Source organism: Panicum hallii, chromosome 9 (assembly GCF_002211085.1).
Source record: "Panicum hallii strain FIL2 chromosome 9, PHallii_v3.1, whole genome shotgun sequence".
Classification (NCBI taxonomy): domain Eukaryota; kingdom Viridiplantae; phylum Streptophyta; class Magnoliopsida; order Poales; family Poaceae; genus Panicum; species Panicum hallii.
This window is the reverse complement of record NC_038050.1, coordinates 11,608,528-11,625,400: the sequence shown is the minus strand read 5'-3', so window position 1 is coordinate 11,625,400 and position 16,873 is coordinate 11,608,528. Positions and strand designations below refer to the sequence as shown.

The following is a 16,873-nucleotide window of genomic DNA, read 5'->3' as shown; positions in this document are numbered from 1 at the left end:
CGGCCCAGGCGAACATGGGCAGGCCCACGCAGTTCGGCGACGAGACGCAGCAGTAGAAAAAACACAGGTAGCTGTCATTATTTTGATTTGCTGTGGTAGAAAACGAGTAGAAAAAAAAATGGATTACTCATTAGTCAATTTGACGTGTAGGTCGTAGCCACACACACACACACACACACAGAGCCCTGATCGAAAAGGCAGGCGCGTTGGCATGTCCATGATAAAACATGCCGAGCCGAAAGTGGCCGGTGGCCTCCGATCCAGGCCACTTCTCTCCTTTTGCACACCCCTGCGTGCGCATCATGGTGCCATGCCCCAAAAGCACCACGTACACTCCACTAAACCCCCACTAGCTGACCACGTACTCGAGTGGCACGGGTGCATGCATTATTGAGAGAGAGCTTGGTCTAGTGCCCCATAACAGCCGCGCGCTGAAGGTAATGAGGCTCAACTCATCGACCAAATTAAAGGCCGTGGCCTTGTCATGCATGCTAGAATGTGATGCAGTCCATGTGTAGGACGCATATGCAGCTCGACTGCTATCCCCATCACTTGCAGTGCAAGATAAGAACAATCAAACCTGTTTTTCTTCTTCTTCTTCTTCAAAGCTCAGGATGAGCATAAACTAGGAAGCAAGCAAGTCAGCAAGAGGTATATGGCTGCAGTTTATTCGCTGGGCACTACCGATGTTTTTATGCCGTTTTAGCTCTTTGCTTAGTTACTCAATGTTGCCGTTTTAGCTCCTTTCTTAGCCAGCAAATCTTGTTGCAATTAGTACCACCAGGTTGCATCGCACTCTTCATAGAAAGGGGTCTCAGCAGTCACACCGAGGTTCGAGTTACGTTTGAAACAATTATGTGTCCTACTCAATTACCTAGTGTATACTATATGCTGTCTTCAAAACTGGCTTTAATTTCCATGTCCATCTGATGACTGTCCACATCATCGGCGCCGTTCATTTGAGCTGACCACAAAACCATAATCTAGTGCAATGCATTTTCAGATCAGGGAGAGACAAAACACAGCTGCCAATCAAGTGGATCACGTACACGCACCGCGGCGACAGATTTGCGCGCCATGGTCCATTCACAAAAAAGATCCTGCCACAGAGACATGAGCTGATGAATTGTGCTGGAGCGGTGGATGGAGCCTCGCACCGGCCAGGAGCTGTAGCTCCCAAGCCCCCATGCCTATCTTCTTTACCCAGCGCTATCGAGTGAGCACGTACCTGCGCCACACGTCGATCGGGGCGCAGGCAATCAACCTATTTGCATTCAATCGCCGCATGTACAGTACAGGCGATCATAGGCACATGGTTTGCATTCTTGTGATGTACCTATATATAGGGGTACCATGCCGCCTGCAAAGCTCTGATTTGTACTCCAGCTCCGGCTCCGGCGCCGCCGCCTACCTTGCTTCCGATCGATGCTCGCACGATGGGTACTAACACAACTCCCGTAGCCGCCATTGCTCCCCGCACCCACAGGCACCTCGTCATCACGTTCGAGCTCAGGCAAACCATGCTGCGGCTGCTCGCCGCCGCCGCCGTCACGGTGCTGATCGGGCCGGCAGCCGACCCGCGCGGCGGGGCCGTCGTCGTCGCGAGCCCGCCGGCGGACCCCGTGCAGTGCTCGTCGTCCGGCGGCGGCGGCGGCTGCACCGTGTCCAGCGCCTACGGCGTGTTCCCGGACCGCTCCACGTGCCGCGCCGCGGCGGCGGCGTACCCGGCCACGGAGGCCGAGCTGGTGCGCGCCGTGGCGCGCGCCGCGGCGTCCGGGACCAAGGTGAAGGTGGCCACCCGGTACTCCCACAGCATCCCGCCGCTGGCGTGCCCCGGGAGCGGCGGCGGGGAGGGGCTCGTCATCAGCACGCGGCGGCTGGACCGCGTGGTGTCCGCGGACGCCGCGAGCGGGAGAATGACGGTGGAGGCCGGCGTCACGCTGCGGGACCTCGTCGCGGAGGCCGCCAGGGCCGGGCTCGCGCTGCCCTACGCGCCCTACTGGTGGGGGCTCACGGTGGGCGGCATGCTCGCCACGGGCGCGCACGGGAGCTCGCTCTGGGGGAAGGGCAGCGCTGTGCACGAGTACGTCGTCGGGATGCGCGTCGTCACGCCGGCGCCAGCCGAGGAGGGGTACGCCAAGGTGCGCGTGCTCGCCGAGGGCGACCCGGAGCTGGACGCCGCCAAGGTCTCGCTCGGCGTCCTCGGCGTCATCTCTCAGGTACGTGGTAACTTGCTCCGCATCCATCACCTGGTTGGGTTGGATTCCATTGCTTCGTTGGTTGGCAACTGTTTGTACTGCAATTTCTTTTTCTTTCAGAAAAAAAGGTATTCCAAGTTTTCAAAAAAAAAATTTCATTTTTGCAGTGCAATTCTAAATGATTTATTTATTTTCTGCTTCTTAATTAAGCTTGCATAAGCTAATAAATTTCTATCCAACCCAAGCTAGTAACAGCATCCACTCAAGTAATCCACTGAGTTCTGCAGTGATCGCTAGATGTGACTATTTTCACGACCTTACCTGAGGACATTATTTTTCATCAAGAGGAAGCACTAGACTAGACGTGACTTGGAATCAATGGCGAAAAATTAGGCGGTTGTTTTTCCAAGCAAATCCGTTTCTTAAAAGCAAGAACACATGCCTGCTTGCACACTCAACTCAAAAGCGGTGCGTACCACAACATTTATTCGTGGAGTGCAAACATTTTGATGAGCCTTGGAGTAGAGAACATGACACATCAAGTACAAATGAAGAATAACAGTCGAAAGCACCACGTTGTTGCCACACGTACTTATTCTTCCATAGGAGCGATCGATCACTTTACACCATGCCGCTCTTCTTTTCTTCACATGCCGGCATGGCATAAGCTTACTTTTCTTCCTTAGTTATTTTAGGGTAATTTTTTTCCGAGAACTTGCCTAGGCAAGCATTAGAAGGAGGAATTTTTTTATTATTCCAATTGCCTTTTTAATCTATTTTGGTACTCTTCCATTCGTTCCAAATTATAAGTCGTTTTGATATTTCTAGATGTATAATTTTTGTTATGTATCTCAACATAGGTGTATATTTAGATATATAGAAAAACTATATATCTCTGAAATTTAAAACGATCTATAATATTGAGGAGGTAGTTATGAGCCAACAATGATAGATCAGTTCGTATCTTATTTCGCTCGGGAAACAATGGCAGCCTGCAGATCCCAAGGCAAAAGGAACCGACATTGGCCGTGATGGTACCACCACCAGTTTATGGACAGATTTTCCTTTCCTAATTTAGGGCAACGCTAGCTACGACACCGTTCCCATTTTGGGTACGTGGCCCATGGGTGCACGTGCACGTGTGTTCACGGCATTGGTTGCCTTCCAATTCCATTATCCGATAGCAATGGCCAGACAATTGCTTGATTGAACAGTAAATGGCGAGCCGACAGAAATTTGAAACTGGCGATAAATGGGACGCACGTGCTACAAATCTCTTTGCGGGCCATATGATCCATGCTGGTAGATAAGCTGCCTGATTGTTCCGGCCCATTCTCAATCCATGGGCCATCCCCCCTCCTCCCGTGTCCATAAAGTTACTGCTCTGTTTCAAATTAGGAAAAGGTTCAATTTACTCTCGTTAAGTATAGCTAAAGTTTGAATAACCCTCTAAACTATAAACTATAAATTAGTTCAATTTACCCTCTAAACTATACCATTTAGTTCATTTTACCCCATAATATAAATTGTCTTTTTTATTTCTCCATGCACAAGTTGAATTTTAATTTCAAATTTTGCAGGGTAGTAGTGGACATCACAATGCATATTAAAAAATTGTTATAATTTTTTATTATTATTTTTCATATAATTATGAACTCCAATGATTAAGTTATTACTAAATATCCTAACCCACCAAAATAATGATAAAAAATTAGGATGTATTTTTCTAACATGTGTTATGATGTGTAATATCGTCTTACAAAATTTCAACTTAAAACTGCACTATGCATGGAGAAATAAAAAAGATAAAATGTATTAGGGGGTAATTTGAACCAAATGGCATAGTTTTTTTTGGGGCGGGGGGTGGGAGGGGTTAAAATAAATTAAAAGATAGTTTAGGGGGCTATCCGGACTTTGGCGAGTAATTTAGACTTTTTCCTTCAAATTATATGTTGCTTTATTTTTCTGAGTATATATATATATATATTACTGTACGGTGCACAGTTAAACATATGCTATATGAAAAAAAATCAAAACAGTAAATTTGGAATGGAGGGAATAAAATTTACATATTTACACAAATAAACAATGCCGTATAGGTCGTACGGTGTCGTTGTCAGATCGGAGTAACGGTGAGGTAAGTGAAGGTTAAAAATTTGAGAGTGATCTAAAGGCTGTAGCCTCTAGCGTTGGCATGCCTAGAGGATGTATATAATTTTACTGGAAATTTCCACTGTATACCTTATTCCTATAATTAATCAAGTACGAACTACAATAGCGCACAATCGTCTAGATAAATTTAATTTGTTATTGCCATTTCATAATGGAATCGATTGCAGGAAAACACAAATGGCAGAGTATTACTTTTTGAGACTTTTTTTCCAAATAAATGATGCATGAGCAAGAATATATGCCTACGTGCACAGTCGTCAAGAGCAGTGCGTACTGCAACATTAGTTATTAATTGGTGGAGTGCAACATATACTAAGGAAAAATCTTGGAGTAGAAAACATGACATCTCAAGTACAAATCAAGGCACCATGTGTTTGGGTGCTTGGAAGAAAAGCACCACGTTGTTTGCTTCACTGATTCCGTAGGACGCATCACTTTTGACGATGGTGTTCTTCTTTTCTTCACATGCCGGCCCGGCATGGCGCATGCAACCCGTTCTTTTACTCTAGTCAATATATAAACCTGTTCTAGGTATTGGAATAATTTAACCTGTTTTAGGTATTTGGAATAATTTAACCTGTTCTAGGTATTGGAATTTATCTTCGGATCTACTTTAGCATTTATGGGTTGATGAGCTTTGATCGGTGTGTGTTTACTGTTTAGGTTAGCCAAATTCCCCACAGGTTGTCTCAAACAAACACATGAATCAGCAGCGCATGTTTGGTTGCTGGGCAAGATCTAGCTAGGCTATGATACCCTCCGACTCCTCCCGTTCCCAACTTCTTTGGCCCCTAGTACATCCTCACCTACGCCATGTCCACCTTCCAACACCGTAGATCAGCAAGCAATGGGCAGACAACCCAGCCTGGTCCGATCCCAAGACAAGAAGGGTCCTAATTTGGGAGGACGTTATTACGATAAATACCACGTCGTGTTCGTGTGGTCACGCTTCAGAACCAACTTGCTCCAATTCTGTTCTTCATCTTTGTTGCATTCCAATTATATTAAATGGCCAGGCAGCGGTTTAACTCAGCAATACTCCAACGACGGTCGGGTGTTGCCGAGTGCCGACATAATGCTAACCCTAACCACGCATGATGTTCAGCGCCCACTAAAGCCCCGTCTGGATCCATTCAGCTAATCCATTAGCTGATTAGCTAGGTTGAACCAGCTAATTGGATAATTATTATAAAGCTAGTTAGAAAGACTTTAGCTGCATATTAGCTGATTCCGTTTGGATCCATCCTAACTAAAATTAGCAGCCCGTCAATTAGCTGGTGGATCCAAACATACTCTAATCTCCACTCAGAAAAAGCAAATCGGCTTCAAAGCATACCTCGCTCTGAGTTACTAACAAATAACCATGCATGATGCGAACATAAACTACAGAGCATGATGCATGATTGCATCACATGGGTCAAATGCTGCCCTCCGGAAACATATCTTTGGCATGTTAATTTACTTGTAAGGGTCGCTCATTTCTGCCTTGAGATGAGTATAGCATGAGGTCTCAAATTTCTCATATTTCTGATATATGAAAGGCTGTCCATGGTCAATTTGCTATTTATTTGATATCTTTGGACTATATTTTTTTTTGTCGCACTGCAAAATATGGCAACATATCAGGTGCAAACGAGGGTATCCGTGCAAACTCCATGCAAACCAACTAACAAAAGTCGCAAAAAATTCTCAAAAAAATTATGTATATACTTCATAGACTACTCTACCACTGTATAAAATTTCAAATTCAAATTCATCATATGTTAAGAGATACTAAAAAGAGAAAATTCTGAGAGATAAATAAAAGAGAAAACTCTTAAAACTTTATCTTTTTTGTATCTCTTAACATATGATGAATTTGAACTTGAAATTTTATACAGTAGTAAGGAAGGCTATGAAATATATACATAATTTTTTTGAGATTTTTTTGCGACTTTTGTTAGTTGGTTTGCACGGGTTTGCACGGACAGCCTCGTTTGCACCTGATATGTTGCCGCAAAATATTGGTGCAAAAGAGAACTACTGTCCACTCAGACCATGCAAATATGTTAATGTGAAACGGCTGTGTGTGACGTGACGACGCAGGTGACGCTGGCGCTGCAACCTCTGTTCAAGCGCTCGGTGACGTTCACCGAGCGCGACGACGGCGACCTGGAGGAGCAGCTGGCCAAGTTCGGTTACCAGCACGAGTTCGCGGACATCGCGTGGTACCCTGGCCACGGCCGGGCGTTGTACCGCGTCGACGACCGGCTGCCGCTGAGCGCGCCCGGCGAGGGCGTCCTGGACTTCATCGGCTTTCGCGCCACCCCGACGCTGGGCATCCAGGCCAACCGCCTCGCCGAGGACCTCTTCGAGCGCGCCGGCAACGGCACCGGCAAGTGCGTGACGTCGCGGCTGACCCACGCGGCGCTGTCGGTGGCCGGGTACGGGCTGATGCGGCGGAGCGGCGGCGCGTTCGCGGGGTACCCCGTGGTGGGGCCTCAGCACCGGATGCAGGCCTCCGGCGGGTGCCTGGTGGGGCCCGAGGACGCGCTGCTGACGGCGTGCCCCTGGGACCCGCGCGTGCGCGCCAGCAGCTTCTTCCACCAGACCACCTTCAGCCTGCCGCTGCGCCGCGCCGCCGCGTTCGTCGCCGACGTGCGCCGCCTGCGGGACCTCAACCCCAAGGCGCTGTGCGGCGTCGAGCTCTACGACGGCATCCTCATGCGCTACGTCAAGGCGTCCACGGCGCACCTGGGCAAGCCCGCGCCCACCGGGGACGACGGCGGCGGCGACATGGTGGACTTCGACATGACCTACTACCGCAGCCGCGACCCGCGGCGGGCGCGGCTGTTCGAGGACGTGCTGGAGGAGATCGAGCAGATGGGCATCTTCAAGTACGGCGGCCTGCCGCACTGGGGCAAGAACCGCAACCTCGCCTTCGCCGGCGCCGCGCGCAAGTACCCCGGCCTGCCGGAGTTCCTGCGCGTCAAGGACGCCTTCGACCCCGACGGGCTCTTCTCCAGCGACTGGAGCGACATGGTGCTCGGCATCGGCGGGGCGTCGCCGACGACGGACGCGCCCGGGTGCGCGCTGGAGGGGATGTGCGTGTGCTCGCGGGACGAGCACTGCGCGCCGGAGCAGGGATACGTCTGCCGCCCCGGCAAGGTGTACAAGGAGGCCAGGGTCTGCACCAGGGTGTCGTCGTAGACACTTAGAATTGGTTAGGCACGCCTGGAATTCGATTTTTCTAGAAATTGAAGCAGAATTCTCCTCCCGGGAATTTGGTTGCTTTCTCCATGATCCCAAACAGAATTCGGTTGCCTACTACGAAGTTCAGTTATGATTCGGAGTATGTATCCTTCATTCCTTCGTCAAAAAAAAGTATTTCACCTGTTACTGCCGAAAAAACGCTTTCAATTTGTCAAAGAATTACCTTAAATTTTGAAACGGGGGGAGTACACGGTACAGTGTGATGCTTGCTGCAGTTTTAATCAGAACTACTAGCAAATCAACTCCTAAGTCCCTAGTGATGATCAGACAGTCGCAGCCGAGGAGGGAGCTGGTGGTGAAGGGTTGGATCAATCATCAATGGCGAGGAAAGAGGCGAGAGAGACAACAAGAGCTGGCACTTTCGACAAGATCTTGGGTAGCAAGGATGCATTAGTCGGAGTTGATAAGTGCGGATATCTCTCATCTTGTATTCTATTTCTTTTTTCCCCTTCAAATCTGACCGGACATGGATAGCGTCGATCGAACACCCATGAAAGCGTGTTAAGGTTTCAGAGTCGCTCCGAAAGCGGCAGGCCTAAACCACGCTCTGTTTGTATCCATAGAGCCGAGGTAAATGAGGCGTTCGTCCGTAGCATCAACCATAAACTTTTGGCCAATGCAAGTTCTTGCTAGTGGAGCCCCACACAGGATTTGGCTACAGCTTCACTTCACTTCTTCGTTCAGGCCAGACATTTCAGCCGGCCGGCCGGGCACCATAAGCCGCGGCTCCCGCCGATCGGAGAAGCCAAAACCGGCATGGCGAAGATGACCTGCAGTTTCTTCAAGCAAGTTGCAACTCCAGCATGAACCCAGCTGCGTGCATGGTGGGGCGCGGCCCCTCTGCGGCGCATCCTAAGCTGCCACGATGGCACCGGTGGGTCTCTCTATTGGCCTTACCTAGTGAAAAAAAAGTTGCAACTCCAGCATGAACACCTGTAACTAGCTAGCTTCATGTCGTAATCGAGCAAAATTGTTTTTCACCAAGTAGAAAACGAAGAGATGTACTGCATGGACGTATCTCCTTGGAGTAGCGCAGAGATCTGGAAAAGGTCAAATAATGGTAGTACGTCCGCGTCAGCACTCTCATCATGTACGTACGTCCTTGTGTTCTTCCTTGGCAGCGAGCCTATAAAACGGGCCGTTGCTCCGTGCTAGCTAGCTCATCGCAACCTGCTAGTACTCGGATCCATCTAGGATATCCTGATTCCTGAGCATCGGGCAAGGGAAAGGTCGATGGCAGTGACGATGCCTAGGGTAATCTCAGCGGTTGTTCTGGCAATGGTGGCCTGCCTTGCGACGATGGTGTCCCCGGCCATGGGGACCGCAGGAACCGCAACTTTCTACACGCCACCTTACACACGTAGGATCATTCTTTTCTCTTTTTTCTTTTGCGAGGACACACGTATGATCAATTTGTCACAGCATGCACGCATGGCATGGCACCTTGCATGGTATAGTATAGATGCAAGTTTTGTTTCCTAATTATAAGTAGAGAAAGAATGTAATTTTTCCGCTTAGTAGTAGAAGCTAAGGTGTTTGCATGGTCCGATGATACGCGTTAATTTAACAGTATATAATATAATGCAGCGTCGGCGTGCTTCGGCAACGCGGCGGAGGGGACGATGATCGCGGCGGCGAGCGAGGTCTTCTGGGGCGGCGGCGCGGCCTGCGGCGACCAGTACGTGGTCAGGTGCACCGGCGCGACGAACCAGGGCGTGCCGCACCCGTGCACCGGCCGGAGCGTCACCGTCAAGATCGCCGACCTCTGCCCCGGGGGGTGCCGGGGCACCATCGACCTCTCGCAGGAGGCCTTCGCCGTCATCGCCGACCCCGACGCCGGCAAGATCGACATCGAGTACAGCCGGTACGCCGATCATCGTCGCGTACACATGCACTGGCATTGGCATGGGCGCATGGCATGAACTAACCCGATAGGTTCTCTTCACAATTAATTTTGGACACTGCAGGGTCTAAATTTATTTGATGACAAGCTCGCCGCCGCCGACGGATGGACACGGTACCAAGTGAATAAATACGGGCTTGAAGCAAAATAAATGCGTGCTCCAGCACTCAATAGCAACTTGAATGGTCGCATGTGAAGGAAATCTTAAAAATAATTAGGCTTTCTACATGCAATTCTACACATACAGTACTGTATGCTACAGTCAGTTTCTGCCAGCTTTTGGCATATGTTTGTACTCTCACTGTTCAAGGTATGTTGGTCACCTCACCTGGCCATGGTGTGCAAGTCCCCTTATCGAAAAAAATGTGTGAAAGTCAGCTTGGTTTTGGCCTGGAACGCATGAAATCCAAACAAAACCATCACAGAAGACATGAAAATGACATTCAATTAAGCTTGCACAAGATGCTAATTAAGTATATGATGGATGTACGCAAACTTCGAATCTAGCTCATATAGTAGTTGTAGGGTGCAACTAATCTAGCAAGTTCGCCTTCGAATCTAGATAACTTTCCCCAAAAATGTCACGTTAATAAAATTTATATTTAGAAAAAAATTTATGCATAATCGTTTCTGCAATGAACTTAGTCTGTGATAAAATAATTGACAATAAGTGTATGAATCACTTTTTACATATTGGCTGAGCTTGGACACAAGTGATATTTTGAGCTGCCGCATTTGTAATTGGCAAGGTTGCAAACTTTGCAGGTGGTTGGGCTTTCATATTCACAATTGGCTGGTTGGTAACCTTTGCAAATGGTTGTGTAACCTTTGAGATTGGCTGGGCTCCAACTTTCAGTGCAGGTTCAGCAGAATGGGAATAACCAACCTTAAAGATTATTTTGGAAGCAGTCACTGGCTGTTGACCATTAGTCATCGGTTGAGGCCGGATATAACTTGCATTCGTATGGTAACTTGCAAGCCTAACATTAGGCTTCTGGAGGCATAACTTGCAAATCAAATTCGAAGTAGCACTGCCTCCTTTGCCACTAACAGATCTTGTAGTGCACTCTTTGTGGCAATTACCTGAAAGCCATCATTAGATAGCAAAAATGTGTCATATGTATGGAAAGCTTAGAAATCTATCATTATCATCTTGAATACTGAGGAGAAAGGAGCAAAATCAAACGACTTAAACAAAATGCCAGCAATCATACCTTGACAAGAGCTGCATTTAACAACATCCCTGCATGCAATTCATCCAGAAGCACAAACACAAAAGATGAAGATAAAGCCAGTATTTTAAAGAAGAATAAATGAATAAAAGGTAGTAAATAGGAAAAGCTGAAAACCTGAATAGAACATCCTTCTTGCATGAGGTGCAGGGATACACATCTCCCTTGTGAAAGAGATAAGAAAAGACATCCCCAGTATATGCTTTTACTCGTGTTGTGATGAAATTGGTGAAATAGTTGGAGTTTGAAATTCCTGGATTAGGCAACGAGCTAATCCCAGCTTTCAGCTCAAATTCTCGCAACATGTACAGTGGCACATGGTTGTCAGAAAACCACAATTTGCTATTTTCATTATGATTACCTTCTGCTTCCATGATATTTCTTGTTACATGCACAGGAAGATACTTCTGGTTGGGAAACTTAAGTGCGTATCTTATCTTATTGTCAATTATTTTTTTCTCACAGACTACGACATATCTGAAAGCAGAAAATACACCATTAGAACTTGCTCCATCTAAAGGAATTTGGTCTGGAGGGATGAGTTCCTTCCATCTAATGTGGGCATCAATACATCTAACCTAAGAGAAATGGATTCTAGGATCACTGCTAATGTAGGTTGACATATTACTATTTGCAGCATCAGGACAGAAGGTGCTAGCCTGCAAAGCAAGTTGAGACGGATTCTGGCTTAGTCCAACACATGCTCTCCAAGAAAATTGCTGAGATTGTCTTGGAAAATTAGAACATTCATGGTAGCATAAACCTGCTATCCTCTTTTTATCACCTAGAGGGCAACAGAATGTATCAGGTTGTACATGTCCTGGAGACTCATAGAGGATTAAACAGTAATAGCAGTAACAATAGTAAAAATGCGCACTACCTTGACGAGCAGCCTTTCTTATGGATGACCTTTGAAGAGCCCCCCTCTGCAGAATACGTTTTGAAATATTTCCGCCGATCCACCAAGTCCAGCTGTTGTCAGCATCAAATAGTAATACCAGATTCAGATGCTAACGAATGCTTTATGTGCTGCCTTCCATCAGCCCTGCGTTTTAGGTATGCTGCAGGACAAGATGCTCCAACCGATACACCAGGAGACACCACATGCCAGTCATCTATTGGCTTCAGCCAGCTTTCAGAAAATGCTACTCCACGGATGTTACTCTCCAACTGCATAGGACATGTACCGATATTTATATAATAACAATTGTATCTGCTTTCTACTGCCACTATGCAAATAACTTTCAGCAATGAAGTTCTCCAGGAGCAATTAGTATGAACAAATTATTGCAGTAAATATGCTACTGTTATATTGACTATATGAGTCACGCTTGTAAAGCACTAGAGACCACAATGAAACCATGTCAAACCAACAAAATCTTGGTGGTCCAAGTAGCATGGATACACCAGGGAATCAGCATGTCCTGCATCAGATAGTGTACAATATGGACACATGGCTGAAACACGACAAATGTGCGTATCAAAATACAAGTCGAACCAGTAAATTTTTGGTGGTCTTCATATCACCGTTAAGCCAGGGAAGGAGCATATCCCACATTGGATATGTTATCCAATACGGGATATGTGGCTGATTTGAAGGGGAAAAAAATCAATGTATCAAAATACAAGTCAAACCAATATGTTATCCTCGATGTATATAGAAAAAAAAAAGAGTGTTCAAGCTATGGGCCCAGAGGCCTAAATTGGGCCAGCAGCAGCCGCACAGAGGCATGTGTGTGCTGCTGCCTCGCTGCAGGAGGCGCAGGCATCCTAGGGGCGCGCCCACGGCCGCCATCGGGTCCACGCTTATATTGGAAGGGAAGCGTAATTTAATCAAATCAAACAGGTCTAGGATATTAAGTGAGGGACTTGTATGGCCCAGTCCATAGCAGCCTGGACACCTGGCGCAACATAAAAATACATGCAAATACTAGTTTACAGGGCGAAAAGAATTGTTTTGCCTGGTCCAAATCGAATTTACTCTTCCTTTTAAGACTGAATTAGTTTATTTCTCAAATATGCCTAATCAGTTTACGTCTTCAACTTCAAATAGGCCTTGTTAGCTTGTTTCTTGAAACGCAACCCCTGTATGGCTGTATGTTACCTCTAGGGCTCTATATGCTGACATTGTTGAAATCGTTCCATAAAAAATTAGACCTAGCTGTAGGAAGCATGGTTCAACCAGGCTCAACTTCTACAGGTTCCTGCACATGCAGCGGCTAGTCACTCAGTCTAGATTACAAATAGGTTTGGACTGGACTTACAATTAGTGAATTAGCTAATCCAGCCCAGCATGCATGTTCTGCATATTCGCATCCTAAATCGTAGCCCTCGCTTTCTGCCAGAAGCATCAAATAGCACAAGCCCCTAACCTCCACCTAGTTTTCACAATCCGCATGGCAATCCCAAATTAGTGATAGGACGCTTAGTTGAGTGCTTTGTTTTCCTGCTGAGTCAAATCTCAATGGTTTAATGGAACAATTTTAATTAGTTTCTATTTCGAGTTAATTTCCTTTATCCAAAAAATACATATAGAGATATTTATGTATCTAGCTCAAGCTGCATAAGAAATCTGAGAAATGTGGCTCTATTTGATGCCATCTCTCACTGCCAACATTCAGAGGCAAATACTAAATCATGAATTAGTTGCACCATATTGACAAGTAACAAAGGATGAATGAAAAATATTGACTGAATATTATTACTCACCTCAAGCAAGAGGGGTATTACAGTTCTACAGTTGGAAGCTTCTCGTAGTTGTTGATGCCACCGTTGTTTGTGCCGCATGTCTTGTAGTGAACTTTCTTCCATGTTGGCTAAATAAGCAACAATGCTGGGGAAATGGCTATCAGAGTTTCTTATTACATGCATGGCACTAAGAATTCGAGCAGAACTTTTAGTGGCATTTGCAGCGGCCATGTTAAGAAAACATGCCTTTTTATTTCCAATTGCTGAACTTCTACGGGCAAGGCACCAATCACATCTATCACTTGGGACTTCCATAAGCTTTTTTTCAGTACTTGGCCAAACAAATTGTGCGGCTGCTGAGGAAAATACTTTCACTTGTAGGGCATTGTCTGCAGCCATTTTCTTCCTGGAGTTTGTGGTCAGTTGGGATGATGAAACTTTACCTTGATCAGCTGTAATAACAGCTAGATTAGCAGCAGCACATGCTGCAATGTTGCCATGATTGTATAGATTCATGTACGCCTGTGGTTTAAAAGATGACAACTTTGCTGCCTTATTGCCACCACTCATGTATTCCTTTATTTGCCTGCATATATCCATATATGCATCTGAGAGAGCAAGTACTTCGAGAACTTTGACAACAACATGATGGTTGTAATATCTTGTACAAGACTCTGCATTTGAAGACATTTGAATCCTGCAGGATTTGCTAGAATTACCATTAATGGAAGTATAGAACAAAGTAGCAGGTCATGCTAAAAATCCATTAGTAAAATCAAACATTGCAAGACTGATTTTCAAAAACTTACATCAGCAAATAGTTGCAGGATCCTAAGAAGATCCTCCCGCCCATATCAATGCCAAAAATTTGGGATCCTCTTGCACCACGCTCAATTCTTGCTGAAGTTGGTGAGAGATTGCTAACCACACATTCATGACAGAACCAAGCTCCCTGGGGAAGAAAACATTTGTTTTGACCAATACACCTTGAATGATATGTCCATGGGCAGCCATCACAGCGTAACACAGTCCCATTCACTCCACATATTCAGCAAGCATCACGGTTGCCATCCTGAGAAGCGTTTTCTATAACAGCTTTTAGATTGTTCACATTTGGAGCTCTTCCCAGGCTTTGTAGATCACCTGTTCTTTTATAAGCAGAGGCCTTTGCAGCTCTAGCAGAGACTGCGCTTGAACCAGGCCCCAAGAAAACACTAGGATCAGTCTCATATTCCATCTCCTCGTTGTAGCCTTCTCGAACCTCCAGTTCTGTTTTGAGTTCTTCTGAATCAATTACATGATCACAGAGTATTTGCAGCACCCTCAGCTTATAGTATTCAGTGGCTAGGAGGCTTCTAGCAAAACTCCGAACTCCTAGATTCTTAATGCAACCCATCATGTACAGGTATTCTAGTAAGAACGCTGGCCAAGTCAATGTGTCTATTAGTGTCCAATCCAGATACCTGCACACAGCTCAAGGAAAGTGACATTATTATAAGAATTTTCAGTAGCAAAACGACACTTAAGAAACAGTTATCATACTTAAGAGGGGGTTAATTTAGTATGTACTTAAAGCAATTTGAAGCAAGCTTAGTGGATTCAGATTCCAGATGCCGCCTCAGTGCCCGCAGTAGGGAGACATGTACAGCATCCAACAAGTTATTCTGCACGGTGCAATTAAGGGCTGCAACAAAATCATCCAGCCCAAATGGACTCAGGAACAGCTGAACACTGAATGACCGCAGGAAGTTATAAACAGCAAAGAGATAACTTATGGACTCTTCTGGCACATCAATATCTCCCGATGACGGTGGCAACTCCACAGCCTGCACTGGAGGGCATGGCTCGGATGGTTCTTCTTCACTGAAATCTGACGAATTGCTGGAACATTCAATATCATCAGAAATATCCGACCCGACCCTGATGCACTCTGCTGTGGCGCATCAGGCATGGTAGGCAGCACACATCCATCAACCCTCTGCCTGGTACTCGCTGGCTCTCTGACATCCAAGGCGCTCCCTGATGGAACCAGCAAGTCCAGCTTCCTCTTCCTGCAGCTGACCTCCATGCCTAATGTGCCATTATACTCAGACACGAGAAACTCCTGGAGCTTAGCAAGTCCGAGATCCTCACCCTGTCCGTCCTCAAACACCACGCCAAAGACCCCAGTGGTGCTGTCATAGGACACAACCTTCCCAATAAGAATGCTTCTTCCATGCCCTGGAGCGCTCCGGCCAATGTACCGGCCCACCACGCATTCCCCCCCAACCTCCTCTTCCACCTGAAGGCCACCAGCGCTTGCCACAGCTTGCTATAGTAGTACGCCCTTGTTCGGCGATGCCGCCCTCATCCACCTTCATATTCTCTTTCGGCACCACGTGAGCCGGACCCAGCACTTCCCCTGGGACGGTTCCCCCATTTGCCCCGCTCCCCACAGGCGCCGCTCCGCCCAGAACGCGAGCTTCATCCGCCTCCATGTTTGCTTCGGGCACAAACAGGAGCTAATGCTAGGCGCTGCCATGCCCCGTTAGCGTCGCTCGCTGCAGGCACCGCAGAGCGCTACTCCGTCGCCCCGTCGACCTCCGCCGCAGGCTCGCCCACGGAGGGCCCCACGGCATGCTCGTGCTCCGCCAGCGACGCTTTCACCCGCCGATCTCGACCTTGCGCGGCGGCGTCAGCGGCGGGTGGCCTGTGCGTGCGGGCGATTGGGACCGGGGCAGTGAGGACGGGTGTGATCGGTGGAGGGCCTGCAACCCTGCGAGGGCGGCCGATGGGAGGAATGGGAAGCGGAAAAGGGAAGGGGAGAGAGAAGTCCAGACAGAGCGGGGCGGAGCTGGATTCGGCGAGTCACGGCGCGACTTACCTCCTTGTATCCGACGTCCATAACAGATCCGACGGCTGCCAGCGTTTCCAAGCTTGCTCAAGCCTTCGCACCAGAAACAGCAAGGCCGGCGCGGGAGACGAACAAATATTTGTTGTCGAACACAGTGGTTTGGATGTTGAACAGGCCTTCAATTTGAGGCGTGCTTAGCGTAAGATTTGTGTTGCTCTCTCCCGACCATTTGCAGCCTTGTATTTATGCGTAGCAAAAGACCAAGAGTGCAGGACATTGTAGACATTTGCAGCCTTTACTCGAGCTTTTCTTATTTTGCATATTTTATCAACTTGGTCACTTGAAGTTTAATTTAAAGTCCCGTTTGAAAACTTAAAATTGAATTACATTCTAATAATCATAATTTAGATAGCTAATATGATTATATATAGAATATATTCATATACTATTGTTAACCATACGAGAAAAATACTTATATGCTATATTTCTACTATATAGCAGTAAGCGAAAGAGCATGCTATATGTTACGGAATAGAAATATAGTTTGGTGATATATACAATCAATTTTTATCTCTCATCTATAAATTTAGAATAG

The 16,873-nt window shown here is 46.9% G+C and overlaps 2 protein-coding genes and 1 pseudogene across 2 annotated transcripts; 2 read left to right on the top strand and 1 right to left on the bottom strand.

Annotated features, from left to right (window-relative positions):
- Positions 1 to 1,387: 1,387 nt before the first annotated feature.
- On the top strand, positions 1,388 to 7,748 carry LOC112873947 (L-gulonolactone oxidase 2-like). Its single transcript, XM_025937057.1, has 2 exons — positions 1,388 to 2,219; positions 6,456 to 7,748. The coding sequence occupies exons 1-2, from the start codon at positions 1,437 to 1,439 to the stop codon at positions 7,557 to 7,559; spliced, it is 1,887 nt and encodes a 628-aa protein (XP_025792842.1). The 5' UTR covers positions 1,388 to 1,436; the 3' UTR covers positions 7,560 to 7,748.
- Positions 7,749 to 8,855: 1,107 nt separating this feature from the next.
- Positions 8,856 to 9,676, top strand: LOC112872782 (EG45-like domain containing protein). Its single transcript, XM_025935833.1, has 3 exons — positions 8,856 to 8,982; positions 9,210 to 9,505; positions 9,590 to 9,676. Exons 1-3 carry the CDS (start codon positions 8,856 to 8,858, stop codon positions 9,674 to 9,676), a joined length of 510 nt encoding a protein of 169 aa, XP_025791618.1.
- Positions 9,677 to 10,204: 528 nt separating this feature from the next.
- On the bottom strand, positions 10,205 to 15,966 carry LOC112872781 (annotated as a pseudogene).
- Between the last annotated feature and the right edge of the window lie 907 nt (positions 15,967 to 16,873).

Excerpts from the sequence above, each read along its gene's own strand:
- LOC112873947 (XM_025937057.1), top strand. The coding sequence starts at position 1,437 with ATGGGTACTAACACAACTCCCGTAGCCGCCATTGCTCCCCGCACCCAC. Across the intron at positions 2,220-6,455 it reads TCCTCGGCGTCATCTCTCAG|GTGACGCTGGCGCTGCAACC; the intron begins GTACGTGGTAAC and ends GTGACGACGCAG.
- LOC112872782 (XM_025935833.1), top strand. The coding sequence starts at position 8,856 with ATGGCAGTGACGATGCCTAGGGTAATCTCAGCGGTTGTTCTGGCAATG. Across the intron at positions 8,983-9,209 it reads CTACACGCCACCTTACACAC|CGTCGGCGTGCTTCGGCAAC; the intron begins GTAGGATCATTC and ends AATATAATGCAG. Across the intron at positions 9,506-9,589 it reads GGTACGCCGATCATCGTCGC|GGTCTAAATTTATTTGATGA; the intron begins GTACACATGCAC and ends TGGACACTGCAG.